We start from the raw sequence: 25110 nt of genomic DNA, 5'->3' as shown, positions 1-25110 counted from the left end.
AAAAGGCAGCTGTTCCAAAATGAGTTTTTAATTAAAAAAAAAATTAATGCCCATCTGGTTGAGCAAGTAGCTTATTGAGAGGAGAAAATGAAACAGAAATCTTGGGGAAATAAAACAATTTCTCTTTGTCTTACATGTGTTTGAATTATAGTAAACTATGACTGACCAAAATCTGGACTCCAATTTATGGAAAAGAGAGTTGGGAGAATATATTTTTACATCTTTTAGAAACCAGTTACCAAGAAATTACAGCATTTAGGGTGTCATGACAGTAAAAGAGGTTTATCTTTGCTCTCAAGTGGCTAGAGAATTTTGCAGGGGTGTGGGACAAAGGAGGAGGCAAATATTTGAAGCCAGAGATGCTCAGCTACAGTAGAGCTGAATAGTGAACTAGAATGGTACAGGAAAATCATCATTCTTCCTGAGTTGGCTGTGGCTGTAGCTGTGGCACACCCTCTGTGATGGCACCACTCCCTCACTTCCAAGTCAGCCCACAAAATAGTGGGAAAAGAGCCAGGATCTGAAGCTGCTCTTGGAGGCATTGGTTTCAGTCCTCCAGTATGCCAACCATTTAGTAAGGAAAGGCTGTGCACTTGAAGATTTGGAAATACTAATGAGCTGGTGATTGCATTGATTATGGATCCGCATTATACTATTGAAGACTTCAAAGGTTTGAACTTATACTATATGTAGCAAAAGTTAATATATGGGAAGTTTCAGGTGGGCTATGTATTACTTCTCTTTAAAGATAAAAGGAAGATGAGGGAATTTCTACTAAATCAGTGTTAAACTGATATAATTCATGGCTACGTAGTTATAGTACACTGCATGTTAGGACGTTTATGTGGATTTTTTGGTACAAAATATGCTTTACATATACATAACTGGCAAACATGTATATTATTTATAGATATAATACATTTACTCATTGAGTAAAAAACTTCTTATTCTTTTCTTTTTAGCAAAAGCCTCAAAGGTCTGTTCATTTTTTGATGTGAATTCCTTCTCTTGAAGAATTTGTTTGGAGTTGTCATAGGTTCTTGGTGGGCTCCTATTAACTATAATTCTGCCAATTTCTTCTCCTTCCATTCCCTGTTGTCATTCTAATTCCATTTCTGATTGTAGATTTATCAGAATTAGAATTAAATGAGAAACAATTTGGGATCAGATATTCTCTCTGGACTCTTTTTAAAATAGCTGTTATTGTTTTACTGAAAAAATTCTCTGTAACGTGGCTAGCCTCAGGAGAAACGTGGCTTATTCTCATGAGGGTCACAAGGGATGGCTGCTAACATTGCCTCCATCAGACAGGGCTTCCAAATCAAGCTAACACAAACACACTGGATGCACCATGGAAGCCTACAGACCACAATGAGCAGTAGGGAGCCTAACTCCCTTGACACTGGAGCCCTTGAGATGAGGGAATATAACTTCTCATTATCCAGAATAACATGTGACTTAAGACAGAAAGAACATCTACTCCCTGCCCTTTACTTTCGATTTCTCTGTTGTTTTTCCTTTACACACATTAATTTGAGAAGTTACAGGTTTCCTGAATGCTTGTCATTGGCAGTTATACTTTTTATTTTGCCTTCCTTCCCAATGTTTTGAAGCATGAACAGTCTAGGTAACATGCACCAACATGTGTCTATGTGTTAAGAATGACTAAAGAGTTACAGGCTGATATCCTTGGTTTGTAGTCAAGGTACAATGTATAATTCATTGGTGGCTGTTTGTGTTAGAAATCCCCACCACCCCCACATATGGCATAAGCAAACATTATTTTGCATAGGAAATGAAGATGTAAAAGCTTGATAATGCAGTCTGATTTTCTTTATTAACTCAAATAGTAGTACATTTACTGGAAAAGGGGAAGATGACAAACACTAGAATTAAAAAATTTAAGGCTGACAATGGACCAGTGAAGAGAATAAGCCAAGAGCTGCCTCTCAGATTTATTCCTCCTTCTCAACTCCTTCCAAATTCCTGTCTATAGTCACCTGAATTCTGGAGTTGGCCTGCTGCCAAGGATGGTCCATTTTGAGAAGAAGCTCTATTGGTTTTTCTTTGGCATCGTGGGCTATGAGATAAAATTATGAATGTTAAGAATTATATTAACATTAAGAAGGATCAATTTTTTCCTTAATTCTTATGCCTACATGTAAACCAATGTTCTTTTATAGTATATATGTATGTGTGTATATTTGTACATACATATGAGTGTATATATATATGTATGTACATGTATATATGTAGTATTGACAGAAAATACATTGATATTTAAATTTTCTGTATTCCTTGCTATCCTAAGAACACTGGACCTTTTCATTTCAAGGGAGATTTATTATTTGTAAAAAAAAAAAATCATGATAATTGCATTTCCATAACACTTTAAAGTTCACAAAGCACTTTTCTCCTAACAAACCTGTGAAATAGGTAGTATAAGCATTATTACCCCTATTTTATAAGTGAGGAAATTGAGGTTTAAATAAGTAATGTAATATAATGTAAATAAGTGTGCTCAAGGTCATATAGCTATTTAAGTGGCAAAAATGGTACTGAAATCCAGATCTGAAGCATCTTGAAAGAGACCATGATGTAAATATGTAGTAGGTTATAAATTTCAATGTTTTTAAGAGTCAAACTTAAAATGAGTAGACTTTATTTTTTTGTTCCTTCTTCCCCACCCTTCCCCATGACATATATTTAAAAGTATTTGGAATCATTGCTTACTGCCAGCTGGAGTCTCCAGAAAGTGTATCTGCAGAAGGCTAAACAGTTGACTGGAATCACAGTCATAATTTTAAAGTGGAAGCTGGCAAACCTGTTTTGGGGGGGGGGGAAGCACACCTTATACACAGAAAATAAGAGGTTTCATTGTTATAAATTAACTTAAAGAATACTCATGAAAAATATTTTAAAATTAATTTTTTAAAATTAATGGCTATGTAGTGAACAGTCAACTAAGCTGTAGACTTATTTGCTGCTATACTCAGTAATCAGAGTCCTAAATACTTAAAAAAAATTTCCACATCATCCTCCCACTTTGCTAAAGGAAATGGCTATGAAGTCTTCCTTCTATCCTTAGTCTTTGAAAGGACAAAAGAACCAAGAATTTCCCTTCAGTTTCCCCATTGGTAAATAGGGATTATTATGCTTGCATTATTGACTTCACGGTGGTTATCAGGAAAACACTTTTAACCTCAAGGAGCTATGTAAAAGTAAGTTATTATTATGATACTTCCCTTCTAATGTACCAAACTATATTATCAGCTGTTTCCTATATAAATATTGCTATCAATATTTTGGTGGGAGTTAGCTTGTAATTTCCCTGGCATAATGAGAATAAAGAAACCCCCTACCAATGCAGTTTTGTACCTACTCCACAGATTGGAAATGCCTTGGGCATTGTGAACTTAAGGAACTTGTCTAGGGTCACATAAACAGTATATAGCAGAGGTAAGTCTTGATCCCAGGTCTTCCTGATTCCAAGCTGCCTCTCTATCCACTACTCCATGTTGCTTCTTCTGAGCTTGGGGGCTCAGTGAATAGAGTGCTGAAACTGCAGTCAGGAAGCCTTGAATTCAAATCCAGCCTCAGACATTTACTAGCTGTATGACCCTGGCAAGTCACTTAACCTCTGCTTGCTTCAGTTTCCTCAACTGTGAAATGAGGATAATAAGAATAAATGAGATAATATTTGTAAAAATTATTACCTAAAAAAACCATTACCTAACCTAGTGCCTGGCACCCAGTAGGTGCCATATAATTGCTTACTCCCTTTCCCTTTTCATAAACATACCACATACAGAATAGCCTCAGGTTTTTGCTCACTCACCCTTTTCCCCTTTAGTTGGAATGTCCTGCCTACCACATTCTACAACCCTACCTACTCAACTCCCACTTATTTTTTAAGACCCAACTTAGTCATTCTTCCATGAAGCTTCCTGAAGCCTTCCCTTGTTCTAGCCAGTGATAATCTGATATTCCCTAGCCTGTATGTACCTCTCTCATCCCACTTTCCTGTTTCTACCTTGTGTTATAAGCATTTGTGTGCATGCCTTATCACCCCTTCTCATGAGACTGGAGGTTGACCTGCATTATTCATCTTTGTACCATACCCAGTGACATATAATAATAGGTGCTCTAGAAACAGCTGTTGAACTGAATTGCAGATAATGAATGACAATTTAGGAATGTGCATCTCTAACCTCTTCTGTATGCCAAGTTAGGCATCTTGCCTGGGAGATATATGTGTAGAGCTTCAATTCAATAAGCATTTATTGAAGGGAAGCTAGGATTCTAATTCAGAATGTTGAGAATTAGCAGAAATTCTCATTGAATTCCATTCATGTTTCTAAATACATAAATATATGTTTTCTAAATACATATATTTTAAGTAGATATATGTATGTCAGTAAGTAGATATATGTATGTTGTTTCTGACAATATAAATATATATGTATATATATACACAGATACATACACATAAACATATACACTTCATAAATACATGCACACCCTATGACTGTGAGCTCCTTGAGAGCAAAGACCATTTTTTGTCTTTCTTTGTATTCCTAATGCATACCACAGTGTACACAATGTACAAAGTACATTGTAGGTGCTTAATAAATGTTTGTCCACTTGACAAACACACACAGATCAGATCCTTAGGAAAGGAGCCAGAGAGAAACAAACAATAACATTCTTTTTTTGGTTCCATATGAAATAGTGGAAATAGCTGGGCAGATTTTTCATTTTGAAGGTTTAGGAGCAGCAGCCCCTGCAAATGAATTCTGCCAATGAATGTGGCTGGCAAATCCACCAAAGAATGGGGTGAATCAGTTTCCTGGAGCATGTCACAAGAGTAAGAGTGAAAAACCAAACTGAGTAAGATGGGAGAATCCCAATGGAATTCAGTGATGTTAGAATTACTCAAGAAGAGAATGAAACTTCATTGAGAATTTTTTAATCTGGCCTTGATTTTGTGAAGCACACCTCCTACACTGTCCATTTCTGATGACACTGAAGAATCCTTGAAAGCTTTATAGGTTTGGAAGCTGCTACTACCTGCCATTATTCTTTTTGATGCTCTGTGTGTTAACCACACATTATTCAGGCATGAAATATGGAGTGCTATAAAGGACTCAAAATGGAAGGATACATAATTTCCACAGTGTGGGATTAGCAGTTCAATTGAATATATTTATTGTCAGTGAGGCAAATAGCCCTTGAATTTTCTAAAGCAATGAAATGAACCATTTCCCCCACTTTCAACCATGCGAGTCCATCTGATGTTGCCAACAATGTACATACCCAATTTTTTATACATTTAAGCAACTGGTTTCACTTTTGAACTCACCCTCACCCTCAGTTTAATGATCCTTTCTGCTTAGAATCTTGTGTTAGGAAGGATGTACACAATGAAATGTTTATCTTGTGTCCTGCACTCTGAATTGGGCATTCTATGAGATGGAACCTCCTAAACTTCTCTTAATGTATGGCCCTGTAATTGATGCTGTTCAGAGTAAGTTAAATGGATATATAATTCTTACCCTCTGGAATTTATAATCTAAGAAGGACCATTTGGAAGATCTATAGACCTAAGAGAGACATGAGTAACTGCACAGACCTTGAAAAGAACATTTAATAATCTAATATAATGGGTAAAGCAAGGGACAAGTTCCTGTTTGGATATAGTATTTGGAACCTTACATGTTTAGACAGGGTGGGGTGCTTACCACTTCTTTTTCAAATCAGAGGCTCAGCAAGAAGAATCAGATTTCGGAATGATATAGGAACAAGCAAGACTTGACTAGCTAGAATTTAAGGTATTGTCTAATATAGTAGTATCAAACTCATAGAAATGGGGGCCATTTAACTGTACATAAGGATCTCTGTAGATTATATATTGACTTAGAAGCATATATTAACATTATCTATGCTTTATTATATTTTTATTTATTTTGTCAAATGCTTATTATATTTTAATCTGGCTTGGCTACACTTGGAAGTCTTTTAGGCCACATGTGACCTGCAAAGTGGATGTTGTGACACTTTTGGTCTAGGAGAACTTGTGAATAAAGTCACTGAAAGTCAAAAGACACCATAGACCAAGAGGACAAATTTAGATTATGGATCATTATTGTATAGTGGAAAAAACATTGGATCAGGAATTAAGAAACCTAGCTTGTTATCTTGATTCTGATGTTTAAGTCACTGTGACTTTGGAGGCAGTTTTATCTTTCCTGTGGACCACAATTTTGTATCTGAGGTACACTTACATGTTAAAATGGACCTATGATCTCAGTAAGCTGAGTATTCCATATAGTGAAGCCAAATACAATCCATTCATATCTGCCCATCCTGTGAGCTTTTTGTTCATGCCCTCCCATAAGTTTACCATGGGGAATCACCTGGTGCTGTGGAGACCTTCCTTATATTATCTTGCCATTGTGAGAAGATACCACTGGAACACAATGGTTGGGATGATTATCTCCACTTGACTAGCCAGGCTTCTTATTTTTCACTTACACAGTTTCTTTGATGATATTCTTTACTTTTCTTTCTTAATTCCCTGTTTGTTTTGTGATGAAGTCTGCTCTCATCCACACTTTCCTTTTGGGAGAATCCCAATGGTGAATTCTCCAGAGACTTCAGTGTTCTGTGACTTAAGGGAGTTTGAATAAATGATCTCCAAAGTTCCCTTTTCAACTTTGAGTTTCACTTTGTGGTCTCATAGGAGAGCTAATAGCTGCAGCTCTTCTCCCCTGCTGTTTGCAGATCTCTTATTGCCTCTAGATGTGAAGGACTATGAATTGTTTAGTTTTTTTTTTTCCTTGCCAAACTGTTGCTATGGCGTTGATTTGAAGTTACCCTATTGTCTCGATCACTCAAAAATTTATAGTCATTATTCGTACTCTTGACAGATCTCCTCAAGGCAGCCTTTTCTGGATATGTACCCTACTAAAAAAACTCACATTCCTATGACATATCCTGGGTGTCATTGGAAAATCTAGATCTTTCAGAGCTCAGTTTATGTCCCACTTCCTTCATGAAGCCTTTCCGGTACACTGTAGTGCACACACTGGTCTTCCTTACTTTAAACTACTTATCACACTCTTACCTGCAGGTTCTCTACCCATAAGAAATGCAAATTTTAATCTCTGAAATCCTTTTTTTTTTTTTGGTGTGTTTTGTTTTGTTTTCTCTTAAAGACCAACTTTAACCCCAAATTCCTTTGGTCCCAGACTGTGCCCTACTTCTTCACTGTCTGGGCCCTGATTGGTTCAAAATGAATGTAAATAACAATTGTTTCTGTTTGGTCAGAAACCCTGAGGGTCTTCCCCACCCAGATCATTTTTTTTTTTTAAGAGGTCACATTCTTTGCCTCATTTTTTAAAGCCTTAATCACTGAATGGTGCTGTTAAAGACTTTACATCCTGGGCCATCTCCAGTTGTCCTGATCCATATCTGGCCACTGGACCCTGATGGCTCCAGAGGAGAAAGTGAGACTGGTGACTTTCACTGCTCTCCCTCACTTAAATCCAATTCACTTGCATATCATGGCTTCACCTCCCAGATGTCATGGTCCTCTTTGAGAAGAAAGGGCAATCAACAGCAGCAAGTATTTATTTGGGGTAGCACTCTTAGTTTGAACTCTAAGAAGCATAATTCCCCACCCCTCTCATGATCATTCTGCTTACTTCAGTTTTGGATAGTCAAGACCTTTCCAACTCTTTCAGCTCTGATTATAGACTGCAGGATGGACCCCTAAAGTCTGCTGAAAGCTTTTCTTTATTGAGTTGTGGGCTTGGACTCTCCAGCTCATTCTCCACTTCCCATTTGCAACTATGCTTGGTTTTGACTCCATGAAACATCTTGACTTCATGCCAGGTAACCTGTGGTGTCCCCCTTGTCCCACTTTTCAGCTTCCTTGTCTGTATTGTCTTCCTCCATTAGATTGTAACCTCCTTGAAGGCAGGGACTATCTTTTCCTTATTTGTATCACTAAAACTTAGCACAGTTCCTGGCACATAGTAGGCACTTAGTAAATGTTTATCAAATTAATTAATCCTATGCTTCTTCTTATTCTCTTTGTTTCATATCTCTCCAACCTAGACAGTCTAGTCCTATGGAAGCAGTGTGATGAAGTAGAGATAAACCTGAACTTGGAGTCAGAACACTTAAGTTTAAATGCTACCTTACTGGAATACTAGCACCCAATAACCACTTGCTAGAGGCAACTAAGTAATATACTAGGTAGAGCACTGGGCCTGGAACTAGGAAGATCTGAGTTAAAAATTTGACCTTTGGAGTTATTAACTACATGAGCCTGGGCAAGTGACTTAAACACTCTCTGACTCAGTTTCCCCAGTTGTAAAATGAAGATAATGATAGCATCTCTCATGGTTGTTCGGAGGAGAAGATGAGATAATATCTCAAAAGTATTTAACACAACATCTGGCTCTTGTAAATAGTAAATGCTTTGGCTAATACAGAAATATGTTTTGCCTATCTTGATATCTTGTATAATTAATATAATAGCTTGCCTTCTCAATGGGTGGGGGAGGGTCTGCAGGAAGGGAGAGAATTCAGAACTCAAATTTTTAAAAATGAATGTTAAAATAAATAAAATAGAATTCTATGATACTAAATTTTTTAAAAATAGTAAATGCTCATAAACAGCGAATGCTCCTTCCTTTCCTCTTCCCTTCTCCCTACTATTTGTTCAACCTCAAACAATCTAATTAATCTCTCTGGGTCTCAGTTTCATTATCTGTATTAGAACATGCTCTGGTTTGACCATGTCAACTCCCACTCTCAGTGCTGAGTTATGTCCCCAGTGCGGCTACAAAGTCCCCTCAAGTAAGGGTTAGGGGAGGTTTTTTCTAATGGTGTGTCCCTCTCCCCTGTTGGTCATCAATGTTATTAATTAGTCAGCCAGGCCCAGTTAGCTTTTTAGAAATTAGTATTTATGAGAGAAGTATGGTTGGTGCCAAACATTCTCCAGGCCCCCCCACCCCAAGTCTGTGTGACACTCTCCCACCAGGGCATCCAGGATGCATGGGAAAGTGGACCCAAGTCTTTAGAATATGTGTGACAAAGAGATGAAATATTCCCCTTAGCTTGGTGTAGCATTTCTGCTGGGCTCAATTCAAGAGTTTTGAATCTGCATAAGAAATTGAACTATACAGTGGCAACACAGCCGGGACTTAAATTTAGGTTTTATGGTTGGTCTGGCTTTCTTTCTACATTGTTGTTGTTCAGCTGCTTCAGTCATGTCTGACTCATCATGATTCCATTTAGGGGTTCCTTGGTAGAGATACTGGAGTATATTGCCATTTCCTTCTCCAGCTCTCTATACAGTTGAGGAAAACAAGGTTAAGAGGCTTGCCCAGGGTCCCACAGCTAGTAAGTGTCTGAGGCCAGATTTGAATTTAGGAAGATGTCTTCCTGACTTCAGGCCTGGGTCTCTATCCTCTGAACCACCTAACTGCCCCTTTCCACTGTTACCAAACAGTAAAATAAAGCCTGGACTACTTCTTACCTTTCTAGATTTCTTACACCTGACTTCCCTCCACACATTCTATAATCCAGTCTACATTCAATACAACAATCTCTCCCACCTCAGTGCCTTGGTACCAGCTGTACCCCATGACTAGACTACCCCCTCACCTCCACTTTCCTTCCAGACAGCTCAAATCCTGCTTTTTTCCTGGTCTTTCCTGGTTTCTCTAGCTGCTAATGCCTTCCCCTTTCAGATTACTTTCATACACTGTCTGTATATATCTTTTATGTACCTAGATATCTACATATTGTTTCCCACATTAGAATGTTATGTTTCTTGAAAGAAGAGACTGTGGGGTTATTGTTTTTGCTCTGTTTAAACCTCAGCCCTTAGCATATTGCCTGGCTTGTAGCATTCATTTAATAGATTCTTATTGACTGATGACATTAGATGGAGTTGAACTACAATATGTTCCACTGTGACCTGAACCATTTTTAAATGTGATTGGAAAATATTTAACAAAATTACTAAAAATACAGTAAAATGTATGACCTACAGGTATCCTTATATATAGTTCAGTGGTCCCCATTTCTATTTGAATTTGACACCATTGATTTAAGGAACCTCTTGCTGACTAACTAGTAACACATAAACAGCCTGGTGCAATGTACAGGCCTCTCATAGAGTATAATCTCATCAAACCCAGGGAACTTGAATGATGATGAATGTGGTTCTCTGCCCTTGCAAAGGTTGCAAGGGTATATAGTGAATAAAAGTTAATATTTTCACACACAAGTAAATACTTCCTGCTATGCCACTTATACTCTTTAGTAATTTTGTTAGTATGAATAAACTGGCATATGTATTTTAAGACTCTGAAATAAATGATCACGTCCAGTGCACTTGATGGTTTATTTGACCTAATGGTCAGTCAACAACATTTATTGATTGTCAGCTATTTGCAGAACATTGTCCTAGGTACTATGGGAGGATACAAAGGAAGTAGAAGGCAATCTTTGCTCTCTAGAACCTTATAGTCTAATAGGGTACAAAAATGCAAGTGAAACAACTGATGATTGCTTTAGACATAATCAAATCCAAATCCCTCGTTTTACAGATCAGGAAACTGAGACTCAGAGGAAGGGAAATGACTTGGCTAACATCACAGAGTATTAATTACATGAGTAGGGGATTCAAATTCAGGTCTTTGGATTCCAAATCCCTCTTCTTTCTACTCTATACTGCGTCTTAGAGTGAATCAATGATTACAGAAGTAATGAAAGAAAGGTAGAAATTTTGGTAATGAGAACATTATTGTGTAGAGAACCAGAAATGATTACTCCTGGAATACTTCCTGGAGATGAGTTGAAAAATGGTTTGGGGGGCTTTTTGTTTTTTAAATTAGAAAACATTTATTAAGTACTTCTAATATACTAGGTGGTGTGCTAACCTCTTGAGATACAAATTACACCAGCAAAGAAGTCTTTGCATTTGAGGAACTTACATTGCATTTTTCTAAAATTTATTGATATGTTTTGCTTTTATATTACAAATATTTACAGATTGCCTTCACTCCATGAGAAGTCTCTTGTAACAAAGTAAAACAATTTAGTAAAGCTGTTAATGCCTAATGCAGTGACATCATCAGAAAATGCATGCAACAGTTTGCATTTGTGGCAACCATGCCCAAGTCTCTTAAAAAAATTGACAAAAGCTATTTTTTTTCCCCTCTTACTACCATTCCATTGAAAAAAGAGGAAAGAAAAACAAATTCCTTGTAACAAATATGCATAGTCCAGGGAAACAAATTCCTTCAGTGGCTGTATATGAAAACATGTGTGTCTCATTCTGTTCCTTAAATCTATCAACCTCTCTGTTATTGATCGCATGTTTCATCATTGGTCCTCTGGAGTCATGAATGGTTATTGTATTTATCGTAGTTGTTACAACTTTCAAAGTTGTTAGTTTATACAGAAACAACGCCATAAAAACAATTTTCCTGGTGCTGTTCACTTTATTCTTCATTGGTTTGCAAAAGTCTCTTTTTAAATAAAAACTTTACAAGTTTATAAAAGTGTTTTAAATGAAACTTTAAGTTTACAAAAGTCTTTTTTTGAAGACAATAAAGTTATAGAGTCTGCAGAAAGCATGAGACAGGATAGTTTAAATGATTTTTAAAAATAATTTTTAGGCAAGTTATCAGGATTCATTAAAGATGAAAAAGACACTGAAAATATCCAATTCTTCACAACCACTATTGTGCATTTGGCAGATGAGAATAAAGATTTGGATTTCTTTTTTAATTTCATTCAAGTCACTGACTTCCATGCCATTGATTTGTTTTCTTTTTGTTGCTGTGATGTAGACTTTTGGCAAGTAAAAGATCAACAGGAAGTAAATCAGGAAATACATTTCATTATCCTAATATTCATATTTACATAAGTACTTTACAAAGTACTTTCTGAATAATAGCCACAAATACTTACTGATACAAATATATATCACTCACTTGTTGAAGTTGAAAAAATTCAGGAAAATTCTGTGATTTGCCCTAAGTCAGAGGTCTGGTTAGTAGTAGAGCAAGACTCGTCCAAGGTTCAAATTCAGATCTTTGGACTACAAAATGTAGCATTTTTTCCACCTCATTCCATTCCCTCTTCATACTTCATAATCATAAAAGATTGGAAAGAAATTTAGGGATTGTCTAGTCTAAGAGAGAAGTGTGGCAAAGTGGAGAGAGGGAAGGAAGGGAAAGAGGAGAGCACCCACTGTGTGCCAGGCACTCTGCTAAGTGTTTTACAAAGATCTCATTTGATATTGATATAAAGCATGGCTGGACACATGGAGGACCTAGGTTTGAGTCTTGCCTCTGGCATATACTAGTCATGTGACCATGGGCAGGGCATGTACATTACAGGGCATCTCAATGCCCCAGGCAACTTTCTAGGATTGTAAATTGTAGAGAAGGTACTCATCCCCATACACTTCAGTAGAGGGAGCTTTCTCATCTGAGGAGCTCTGTAAATCCATAAACAAGTCACAAGTCCAGTCCCTTTCCCCATCCTTATCCCTATCCTACTCTAATAGTTACAACTGAGGAAAGAAAAAAAAGACTTTCTGCTTTTATTTGGATCATTTTTCTTCCATTGCCTTTTCCCCAGGTTTGAGTTTTATCACACTTCTAATATTTCCTTTCTATTCTTTTAGGTATGGCCAAACCTAGAATATTTTCTAGAAAAGAAATATTCCTTTAGCGATATGCCCATCCCAAATGTTGATGGGCTGATAATACTCATTTGAATATTCTGTACTCAGTTTCTCCCCTAGAGTTCACAGTCTGTATGTTTATAAACATTTTGTTGATTAAATTTAGTATTATAGGAGTGTAGAATGAGGAAGAAAAGGTTGAGATGTTTTGTTTGGATCATAAGAATCATAGATTTAAAGCTGGAAGCAATATAGGACATTGGGTCCAGTCCCTTCATTTGACAGACAGCAAGATGCTACAGCCCAGAAAGGTTGTTACATGTCCAATATCATACAATAGGTATCAGAACAGAATTCCACCTGGGTCCTTTTTCCCCTATAGTATGGAGAAAATGAAACAATAGATGTGCAAATTGTTTTGGAAAAAGTAAAATCTAGTTAATTATATAGAACTCAGCCAAATTTGGAAACAAGCTGTAGGATTTAAGGGGAGTGGGAATGGCTGTCTTTCTCTCAAATAGATTCTTTGTTGGCACCGCCAAGAAAACTGAAATTCCAACTTCATTCATTCCTTTGAATTAAAGCATTGAAGGCTGCTTTACTAACTCCTGTGTTTCTCCAGGGTTGGTTTAATATTATCATTATCAGTTACTAGCAATTTATAAATGATTTTATCAAGTTAGCCTATGAGGACCTTCATGTAATGGGATAGGATACAAGAGGAGCAAATTTTGATGTGGATAAAGAGACTGAATGGTGGTTGAAGACACTGAACCCTGCTTAGAGAATGGGGTGCTAAATTGGGGATGGGGAGGATTGTGAAAAGAAGGGAGGGATGCAGAAAGTTGAAGGGAGGGGCACAGAAGATAGATTTCATCAACTTAACAGTATTTCTGATGGTCAACTCAAGTGTAAAGTGTTTGTTGAAATTATTTTTATACTGTTGTACAGTACCAGCATTCAACAGCTGCTTCCTGTGAGATATACTTTGGTGATGAGGAGGAATCATTGATAATTTACCTTGATTTATATGAGAATCAGTGTTCTGTAGTGAAAATAGTGCTGGACTTGTAGTCAAAAGGCCTAGGTTCAAATTCCAATCCTACTACTCTTAATATAAATGACGTTAAACATTTGACTTAAGCTCTTTGAGCCTCAATTTCTTCACCTATAAAATGGGGTAAATAATACTCATACTAACCCACAGAGTTTCTTGGAGAAATTACTTCATAAATGATGAACTTAGTAGTACTTTAATGAATCTTTTGATTTCTTTGATATTGGTAGTCCTTCCAGAGTTTAAATCTATACAACATCTTGTATTTTCTTGTCCATGCCCTTCCATCAATCCTCAGTGAGGTCGAGGAGGAGGTTCATTCACTTTGCTGGGCATCTTCCTCCACCCATCTTTATTGTTTGTGAATTCTGTTGGAGCATGAAAGCTATCTACAGGTTATCCCTTGCTCTTATTATCAGCCTATCTCCTTTCCCAGGTATACCTCTCTCTGATGATATTCTTTATACTGCTTCCCCTATCCAACTCCTCAGTGGTGATGTATTGTCTACTCATGTCCACCATGACCTCCCCGTTGCCATTTGAGTGTCTTTTGATGTTAGTTCTTTGGAGACTGTTCTATGATACCACCAGATTAATATTGTTAAAACTATAATAGTGGATGTTATTATAAATATATCATATAATAATAAAATGGGATATTTAAAAAATATTTTTAATTTATGGAAAGTTGTTTCAGGGAGAACCTAGGGTGCATTAAAAGCATTATTTTTTTCCTAAAGGCAGTTCCCTCTCAACAATTCTAGACCAAGATCATTGAAACCATTGCCTATTAATGTGTCCAAGTTAAAGGTGTCCTAATGGACCAGCTCTATAGGCTATCTAATAGCCTATGATAGGCTACCTTTTACATACACACACACACACACACACACACACACATCTACTTGGATTTTCTTGTGTAAATAATTAGGCTGAAGCTTTTGAAGGATTATAGTTCTCCTTTAAATGAAGTTCTACAATTATTCTTGAGTTTGCAAACCATGACAGACTATCTATATCTGTGCAATTATTATTTTATTATTGATTAACCTTCCTCTATACCAATGGTTCTCAAACTATGGGCTGGAGACATGTAGAAGTCCCTGAAATCCTTTTAGGGAGTTTATGAGGTCTAAACTGTTTTCATAATGATACTGATATTTTTTTAATGCACTAAATATCTGTATGACTCACAAACAAAAACTCTTTTAATGGTCTATAAGTACAAGCAAGGTGGGATTTTTGTTTTCTTTTTGGAGTTCAATTTCCCAGACTCAGGATAAATTGTAAACATCTGAAGGGTTAATCTCCTTTGAACCCTAATAATTCACAGCTGTGCTGAGTTAAGTAAATTTCAGGCCTTCTTGCTCTGAGTCAATCAGGGGCTGAGTCTTATATATTCTGGGAGGCTGGCTTTTTGCTTTGGGAGTTTGCTCAGGAGAAGGATCTTTTGATTTCCTGGTCAAGATTATGAGTGGATATTTATTAAGACCCCCACAACTGCTTAGATGTCTGTGCTCCCTCCATCCAGTGATATTGGTAAAGTATACAACAATATTGCTTTACTCAGACTGTTGGAGCCCTATCTGTTGGTCTTTATGCTAATTTCTCTGGTTGTATTTTCTTTGTATTTTCTCCAAGTTCAGGTTGCTGACCTTTCCCCTGAACTACTGACAAGGGTTGTTAACCCCTTTTTGAGCAATCTTTCCTTTAAAAGCAGATCAAAGAACCTGGGTGTGCTAGGGTGCTTGTTAAAACAGGGTCTTCAATAATTTGTAAGAGTGTAAACGAATACTGAGATTGAAAAGTTTGAAAGCCACTGCTATATGCCAACACAAATCCTCTTCTGATCTGAAGATCATAGGTATTGTCCCCATACCAGTATAAGGTAGACCGTAAATTTCAGGAGTATCATAATAAGCTACTTTTTAGCTTTTTACTACTTTTTTACTTTTAAGCTACTTTTTACTTTGCTAACCTTGTTTTTGTACATTCCACCCCCAAAGTTAATAGATGCTTTTTTCCTTTGGTTAAGAAGCTTTCTACTACTATTTATGACTTAAATAAAGGTCCTTGAAAATAAAAGGACACAAAGAGCTCTCTATACTAGTCATTATACCCAAGGGTGGCAGTAAAATTAGAAAGACTCCTGAAAAGTTTAAAGAAAACAGTAATTTAAAATTCATTGAATTACTTAACTTGGATAGTTCCTTAACATAATCACAGAAATAACTCTTATTTGGGCCAATTTTTTTTCTGATTGTACCAGAATGTACATTAGATTGTTTTTATTTGTGTTTTTTTTTTGGGGGGGGGTATTTAAACTATACTTTCTTTTCTTAATTAGGCATTATTTCTATACATTCATCATTTTTCCTGTATAAGGATTTCTTCTCACAGTTTGAGTCCCTCTATTTGAAGAATTATAATCACAGAATTATCTAATTTGAAAGCTGAAGGGAACTTTAGAGATCATATAGTCTAACCACCTCATTTTTTTAGATCAATAATCTGACACCCAGAGAGAAAAGGTCACAAAATTATTTAATAGCATAGCTACATAGCTGAATTTAAAACTAAGGCCTGGTGGTTCCAGGTCCAATGCTTTACCACTATGCTATATTACACACATGTGCACACACACATACACACTCACACACATGCATATACATGGGGTTTTGTGCTTATTTGAATGATTGATTGGATAGACAGGTAGAAGGATGGATGAATGAAAAGGGGTTTATTAAGTCCTGAGTATGTGACCAAAACTGTGCCAACTGCTATGGATGCAAACACCAAAACTAGAGAGTCCTTATTCTCAAGGAGCTTGAATTCTAATGGGGAGAAAGGGAAGGAAGGGAGCAATCATTTATTGAGTGCCTATTAAGGGCCAGGCACTGTACTAACTGCTTTACAAATATTTGTCTCATTTGATCCTCAAAACAATCCTGGGAGATAGGCTCTATTATTGTCACAGTGGATAGAGTGCTGGGCCTGAAGTCAGGAAGACTAATTTTCCTGAGTTCAAATATGGCCTCAGACACTTACTAGCTATGTGACCTGGGCAAGTCACTTAACTCCATTGTCCTCAGTTTCCCCATCTGTAAAATGAGTTGGAGAAGGAGATGACAAACCACTCTAGTATCTTTGCCAAGAAAACCCTAAATGGGATCATGAAGAGTTGGACATGCCTGAAAATGACTGAACAACAACAAAGTTTTATTATTATCCCCTTTTCATATTTGAGGAAAGTGAAGCAGATAGAGGTTAAATGACTTATCCAGGATTACACAGGTAGTAAGCATCTGAGACTGGATTTGAATTCAGGTCTTCTTGGTCCCAGATTTGGCACTCTATCCACAGCAACACCTTGCCCTAACACATATAGGCAGGGTTGTGGTAGTTAATGTTTAACATTTGGTTCTCTGAAAACACCCTTTTACATTTAATTGCATTGTTAACATTTTCTCCATCACTTTCTTAAGTTTAGACAATCAACAATCAATAAATCAAGCCCTGATTTGTAGGCTTTACTGATTTTGGATGTATTCATGCTCACTCTGAAAATTTAACAATTGACTGAACCAGTGAGTTGCCTCCAGAATACTCTGTGCACATGGGAATGGTGACTTAGAGAGAAAGGTTTCTTGGTCTGAGGACCATCACAGGAATAGTGGTTGGATCCAAAGAGCATTTGATCAGTGTGCCTTTTTCAATAGTGTTGATTAATTACTCTTCCCAGAGTGAGAAGTAGAAGGGCTAAAGGTGAAGGTAGAGTGAGGGGTTGGGGGTGGGGAAGGAGCAGCAAATTGGAAAGAACTTGGCCAGGCTGAAGCATATTTATAGTGGCTACTAGGCTAACCCTAATCAAGTCGCTCTTGATCTCGATCACTGTTTAAACAAAGTTCCAAGTCCTGTGGAGGATGAACAAGCAGAGCACATGATCACTGCCTCTTAAACGCTTAAAATGTGGCTAGCTGTATGCCCAAGAACAAGCAGCCAACAGTCAGAAGCAATGTAGAATGTGGATTGTGATTATAGCTATATGTATTGGATCAGGGAAGAAAAGAATCTTTGTGGGGGTGGGGTTAATCAGCAAAGGCTTCATGGAAGAGGTTGGTCTTGAGCCTGATGGGAAGGAAATATGGCCTTTCCTGGCCTAGGCCCTCACATGGCATTTGCCTTGTATTATTTTGCAATTCCGTTTGTGTGTATATTACATGCTCCCCATCCCCTCATGAACCATCTGTTTTGTGAGGACCCTGATACCTTATCAGCCCCTAGGGCCTAGCACAGTATCTTTCATAAAGATACTAAGTAAATATTTGTGGATTTGATTTGATTTTAAATTGAGGATAAAAGATTCAAGATGGGGAGGGAAATAGTGGAGAGACAGAGGACACCATGAATAAAACATGGTAGTGGGGAATGATTTCTAAGTTTCCTGGAGAGGGTGGCCTTTCTCCTTGCTAACCTCCTGTTTTATACTGTGATGAACCTTTGTTCATTTTCCCCTTTGGAAGCTGCTTTTCATCCTACCAATTTCATTCTCCTACAAGTGATTCTCTAATATTCACCTTCTGCCGTGATCATTTCCTGTAAATCCTTCACAGTCCTTATCCATTCTGCTTTTCCACTCTATACTCATCCCTTTTGATGATGAGACCATTGCCATTTGCTGTGTTGGTGTTGCCTGTTCCTTACACTGGCTTTTTTTCCCCGTCTGCTGCTCTCTGTACCAGAGCAAATCTGAAAAATAATTTGTGCAAAGCCATTGTCTTTTCTTAATTAAAAAAAAAAAAAGAAAAGAGACTCAGAATAGCACTAGACATGTGGAATTCCTAATAGTCCATCTGTTTCTTTGAAGTTATCCAGTTTTAGTGACCACCACCCTTTCTTTCACAGTGGGGCCTATTTTTGTTTTCTCTGTTTCATGTTTGAGCTTCTATATTAGAAAGAAGTGTTTTGCATTCCACTTTTCTGTGTGGTTCTTTCTTTTCTGCCTAATAAATTCAACTAGGTAGCGTACTGGATAGAGTTTGGGACTTGGAGTCAGGAAGACCTGAGTTTGAATCTTGCCTCAGACACTTACTAGCTGTATGACATTGGGAAAGTCATTTCACCTCTCAGTCTCAGTTTCCCCATCTGTAAAATGGGGATAAATAATAGTACCTGGCTCTCGGGGTTACTGTGAGGATCTAATGAGATGACATGTAAAATGCTTTGCAAACTTTAAATTGCTATATAAATGCTAGCTGTTATTATTGCTGCCATTTTATAGAAAGAAACTGAAGTCATAGAATCTAAGAATTGGAAAAGATCTCAGAGTTTACTTTGTCTAACTTGTGCCTGACAAATAATCCTCTCCCTAATTCAGTTTCTGCCTGAAGATTTGGGAAAAGGGGTGTACTACTCTCACTTGAGGCAGCCCATGCTATTTTTAGACCATTTAAGAGATTATCCTTATGAAGAACTTTAATTTGTCCCTCAGCAACTTCTAGTTACTCATTGCTCCTGAATCTACCTTTGTCACCATGCACAAATAAACCTAATTCCTCTTCTAAATGACAACGTTTTCTGTTAGGAGCATGCCTGAAACCAGGCTCTTAGTTCAATGTTGGGGGTGGGGAGAAAATGAGGCATTCTGAAGTCATATGATCAGTTAACAAAAGGAAGTTTACTCAGTCATAACACAGAAATAATATTCCTCCAAGAAGCTACAGTACTTAACTTAGGGAGAACCAGCCCCTTTCATCTCCAAATTGAAAGGATTCTGGTCAGCAAGGGAGGGGCTGGTAACTTGGATGATCTCTAGACAATCCACCAAATCTGAAAGACCCTGATTCTACCTGGATGGACCTTGCTATGTTCTTAGTTGATTAATAAGGACAGAGGCTACCTAGAGGTTGTATCATATAAGGCATGGCTTGAATCAGCCCTCTGGTACAGTTAAGTCCTGGGGACACCTTTGTCTCCATTCAAGGAAAAAAAAACTAATTTATATATGGGAAGAGATAAGCATATTATCTCCCTCATACCATACTTTAAACTAGTGATCATGTCTTAGCATATCATGCTGTCTGATTTTTTTCCCCAGGTTTGTTGTTTTTTATTCTGATTCTTTATAAACCATTTGGAGGTTTTCTTGGCAAAGATACTGGAGGGGTTTGCCATTCTTTCTCCAGTTCATTTTATAGATGAGGAAACTGAGGCAAAGAGGGTTAAGTGATTTCCCCGGGACCACAAAGCTAGTAAGTGTCTGAGGCCTGATTTGAACTCAGGAAGATGAGTTTTCTAAGCCCAGTGCTTTGTCCATTGCACCAATTACACAGTTCTTTCCATTGATCTTCATGTGACTTGGCCACAGTTAACTCACCATTCTGCTCACCCTCTTCTAGATGAGTTCCATTTTGTTTGTGGCCTTCTTAAGATATGGCTCTCAGAACTGAACACAATACTGCAGATATGGTCGGACCAGAGTAGATCGCCAAAATTTTTATTTCCTCAGTGTCACAAATTTAGTTCAAAAAGGAAGTAGATTTTGAACCTAGGTTTTCTAATTCTAAGCCTAGTGTACATTTTATCAAATCACAACAATGCACATGGTAAATAGTAAATTCTGTTTGACTGGATTTTGTGTGCATCAGTATATACTTTGCATAGGTCTTGGTATAAAAATTTTTGTAGGCAAGTGATTGTTAAAATTCCCAGGGCCTTTCAGAGAGACAAGTCCTGAGGTCTACTGTGAGATTTTTTTTTTTTTTGGCTTTGTATGCAGGTTTTTGCAGCCTCTCTTCTTTTCTCTGCTTAGGCAAGGGAGGTTATGACATTATGCTGTATTATTGGACTTTTTGATCAATAAATGTAAGAGTTTTTATTCAGGTTGCCAGAAGGTATTGCTGAGTTGGATCATTTAGTTAATGTGATGAGTTGATAGGCTCATGCATTAATGCAAACTGTCAATTTGTGATTAAATGTATTTTAGACTAAAATTAACTTTTATTCTGAAAGGAGACACAGAAGATTGTACTTTAAGTTATAAGATTGAAAATGCAAGCTACTTAGAACAATAATACAGAGCCTTATTTATTTTAACTATTATTAGTTCAACTATATACTATTTAACTAGTTAACTATTTAATACATTTTCCCCCAAGTAAAAATATTTAACTATTTGGAAGAGCAGTGCCAATTATATTTGTTGAGTGCCAGGAAAAAAAATTACACAAATCCTGACAATTAAGGAAGTGAACTATTTGAGCTTATTAAGCAAAGTATATAATCTTACATATCTTTCCTAGCCTTTTCTCCACCATTCAGGTATCATCAAAGTACTTAAAGAAGAACTTTCTATTTTGTGTTTCTATTCAAGTAGAATTGTAATTTCTTCCTTGGGGTTATTCACTCCAATCGCACAGATTCACAACCCATCTGTGTCCTACAATTCTGAGAAACCTGGGACCATGTCCTCTCATGAGTTCACCACAAGCACTCAATTGCTAGTTCTGAGAACCTTTCTTCATTTTATTTATCTGACATTATGAGGATACCAGGGAAGTATATGTGTCGTCTCCCATTATCTTTCATTCTTTCTAAGTGACTCATGTCTTTTTTAGAAAAAAAAAAAAAAGAGGGGTGGCTAGGTGGTGCAGTGAGTAAGAGCACCGGGCCAGGAGTCTGGAGGACCCGGGGATCAGTTTTGGCCTCAGATACTTAACACCCACACAAAAAAAACTGGCCGTGTAACCCTGAGCAAGTTACTTAACCCCAATTGCTTAAAAAAAAAAAAAGAGTAATCATGTCTAGATTTATTGAGAGAGTGGGAGTCAGTACTTCCCTATAGCTCTAGGGTCCCTCTACACTGTCCATAATCACAGCAATTCGCAATCATAGTGGACCTGGCATAAATGTTTCTGCAGGTACCTCTGGGCTCCACCCAGATGAAAGTTTGGTAAGGGTAATGGTGTTGATGGTAAACTGCCCTTGGGCCAGGGTCAAGTTCACTTTTGGATAGTGATTTCTGGTACTCTTATCTGGTTTTATCAGACCTCCCTGATTTTACACTTTCACCTGCTTTGCCTCTTTCCCACTCAGTTCTAATCTATCTCCCATTTCCTTGGCTCCTTCCTTCTGGCAAATGATACTTCAGACTCTTTTGCCTTTGCTCTGCCTCACCTTCTGGTTCTTGGATTTGGGGATTACCCAGAAATACTGAAGACTCCCTAGTTTTTGTTCTCAGTCCTATTTGATTGAGCAAGCATTTATGAAAAGCCCATTTTGTGTAAGGGTGTTGTGCAAGGTCCCAGCCTTGTGGAGAATTGTAACATGTAGGCATATATAGATCCGTACAAAGTACTTTGAGGAAGAGAGAGCTCTAATAACTGAGAGGAATTAGTAACACAGTGCCTGACACATAGTAGGCTCCTAATAAATATTTATTGCTTGATTGATAAGATGGATTCTAAGAAGTGGAGGTGAGGAGGGAGAGAATTCTGCATGGAGGACAACCATTGCCAAGGAGATGAGAGATGTAATGTCATCAAATGCCAATTTGGTTGGCCTGCTTGGTTTAGTGACCCTGGACTTCCTCCTGACAAAATATATTTTGAATTGCTACATTGTTGTTTTGACTTCTGGCCTCCATTGATTGCAAGAACCTTAACCCCTGTCTTGTTAGTCCTGAGCCTAGACCTCTGTTTGTCTGGGATTAGTTTAGTCTTGGTGCTGTTGCTGGCTTGTGGAGTGACATAGGTCACTTGTTTCTTAGTAGGAAGCTGGATAGATTTTTTTTATATGGAAGTTTGTTCCTTCTACGCACCTAGGATAGGTATATACATGTGATCCCCGGGGAAATTATGAAAGCGCAAGGCCAGTAGTAAGCAAAGGTGTTGGGTCTAGGCTGCTGTTAGATCCTGAAAGATGAAGATTTCTAAGATTACTGCATCTGAAAGTCTCAGTAAATGTGAATTGTGATTGATGGGTATTATCAGATCATAGGGTTTAGAGCTGGAAGGATCCTTAGCGATCAGCCAGTCTGACTTCCCTTTTTTAACTAGGAGGAAACAGGCTCAAAGAGGTTTTGAATTGCTTAAGTATTTGAACTAGATTCTTTGACTGCTAAACAATCAGTCCCCATCCCTTGTACCAAACTGTTAGAGGTACTCATACTCCCTAGTCTCTTGTGACCCAACCACAACTACTACTTAATCACCTTCATCCCCACCTCCACCATTGTCCAATATCCCGCAGAGGTCATATACTCTGTCAAAGTTCACAATTGTCATGCCTTCTTTGATCAAAAATTCAGATACTGATCCCAGTACTGCTGATGGTAACTGTTGCATCTCCCGTATCTTGGGTTTTGTTTTTCTTTCTTGCTTATAGATTTTTTGTGCATGCATGTATGTGTGCACATACATGTGTTTTCTCTAGGTAACACTGGAATTATGAGGCTGTCAAGTTTCCTTGGAAGGAGGCTTTAATTTCTGGGCCTGGGGAAAGGTTCCAGGTGAAAAGAAAAGGTTGTGTTCTTGCAGTTGTTGGGGGAAGGTAGATGTTAAAAAATAAAAACAAATACAAAAAAACTACAAACATTCTGCTGGGGGTGTAGACACAATCATTTGTGAATTTACTGCCTATGTTACTGTAGCTCCATAATAAATTCAAATAATTCAAACCTGTTTTCGCATATAAGCAGTGATGAACCTTCTAGAGATGCCTGGGGCCTCCTGGTATGAGAACTCCCTCAACCAATAAAAATTGAAATCTATGCCTTACTCATATGGAAATGTGTTTTGTAGGGTTTCATGTATGTAATTGATATCATATTGCTTTGTCTTCTCAGGGGGTGAAGAAGGGGCAGGAGGGAAGAAGGAGAGAATGTGGAAGTCAAATTTTTTGAAAACGGATGTTAAAAATTTTTAAATGTAATTGGGAAATATTTAGTGAAATATGTACTTTTTTCTCTTTAAAAGAAATCTATAAACTTTAGGCAGCTAGCTGCCTGAAGCACAGAGGTTAAATAGATCTCCCTGGACGAATAGCTAGTAATTGTCAAAGGTAGGATTTGAATCTGTCTTTCTTGACTCTAAGCCTAGTACTCTGTCCACTATGCAATGATGCCTCTTCCTTAGAAACTTGAACTAAATAACTCTTTAGTTTGCATTTTCTTCTATTCAGTTGTGTGTGAGTGTGTGTGTGTGTGTGTGTGTGTGTGTGCGTCCGTATGTATCTCTGTATGTGGGTCTGTGGCTATGTATTTGTTGAATCTTCCAACTGTTTCTGTAGGTGGTATGGTTTGTGTGTGAGGGGGTGCATGCATGTTTGTTTGTTTCTGCTCATGGTTCAGAGAACAAATTAATAGTTCATATCTGATTAGTTAGGTCCTAGCTAACCAAAGTTCCTGTCATGTTCTTCTATTTTAGTCTCATAGATAGGGTCATAGATTTAGAGCTGGAAAGGTCATATAGTCCCTTTTGTATTTGAGGAAACCAAGGCACAGAGAGATTAAGTGATATGCCCATGATTGTACAGATGACTGAACTGCGATGTCAACCAGGTGCAATCTGTTCAAAGCTAGCTGGCTACTCTTTGCCACACCATACTGCCTCAATGGTGTGGTTGGCGTCTTGCATCCCCAGTGGCTCCTTCCCATTGGAATTACCACATCAGTCAAATGACCTGCTGAGTTCAGGACACATGAATTCTACCTTGCTTAGGGAAAAGGTGGTATACAGTATAATTTACAGTGAACTTTGGAACAGGCAACATTGATTTTCATTATGGAGAGACCTTGTGTTTGCCTGTGGAGAGGTCAAGGTTTTCTCCTCAGATAGTTTGAAGCAAGGCAGTTCAATCCCTCCTGGAACTCCATTTCACCATTTGTAAAATGGAGATTGAATATTCTGCTACTTATTCCTCTCAGAGGACTGTTGTCAGGATTAACGAATTAGTGGCTGTAGAACACTTGAGTGAAAAAATAGCAAAGCTTCAGAGTGGCTATTAATAATAAATCAGTGCAAGATATATTTATGAAGATATGCAGGCAGATTTCCCAGAGCTCTGACACTATCAAAGGGAAGAATGACAAACAGAGTTTTTCATTTGTGGTATGTGCTCTGTACTTGCTCAAAGATGTGGCTTTATTGTTTCTCTTAAAAGAGTTAATTATATGTAGATAGGTAATGGAGCTTCTTTCTGGAATCACCATGATCCTTCTATTCATGTTCCATGAATACATGACCCTGTTATTTTCCAGGATCTGAATGATGGCTCATTTAAATAGGCTCCATGGAAAAGTCCATCTAAATGAACTGCTGGTTACAGTTTCTTATCC

General features: G+C 37.6%; 1 protein-coding gene across 1 annotated transcript in view; it reads left to right on the top strand.

The window, feature by feature from the left end:
• Nucleotides 1–514: 514 nt before the first annotated feature.
• The window catches only part of ABLIM1 (actin binding LIM protein 1), a 284912-nt gene continuing 260316 nt past the window's right edge, over nt 515–25110 (top strand). Inside the window, exon 1 of the mRNA XM_069099028.1 lies at nt 515–670. Within this exon, the coding sequence (XP_068955129.1) occupies nt 637–670 (34 nt within the window). The 5' untranslated portion in view covers nt 515–636. The remainder of the gene's footprint in view (nt 671–25110) is intronic.

Source organism: Petaurus breviceps, unplaced genomic scaffold (genome assembly GCF_028583685.1).
Source record: "Petaurus breviceps papuanus isolate PSGF00001 unplaced genomic scaffold, PetGlider_PUasm1.0 37, whole genome shotgun sequence".
Taxonomy (NCBI): domain Eukaryota; kingdom Metazoa; phylum Chordata; class Mammalia; order Diprotodontia; family Petauridae; genus Petaurus; species Petaurus breviceps.
Note: the sequence above shows the minus strand (reverse complement) of the source record. Positions and strands in the feature narration are given on the sequence as shown.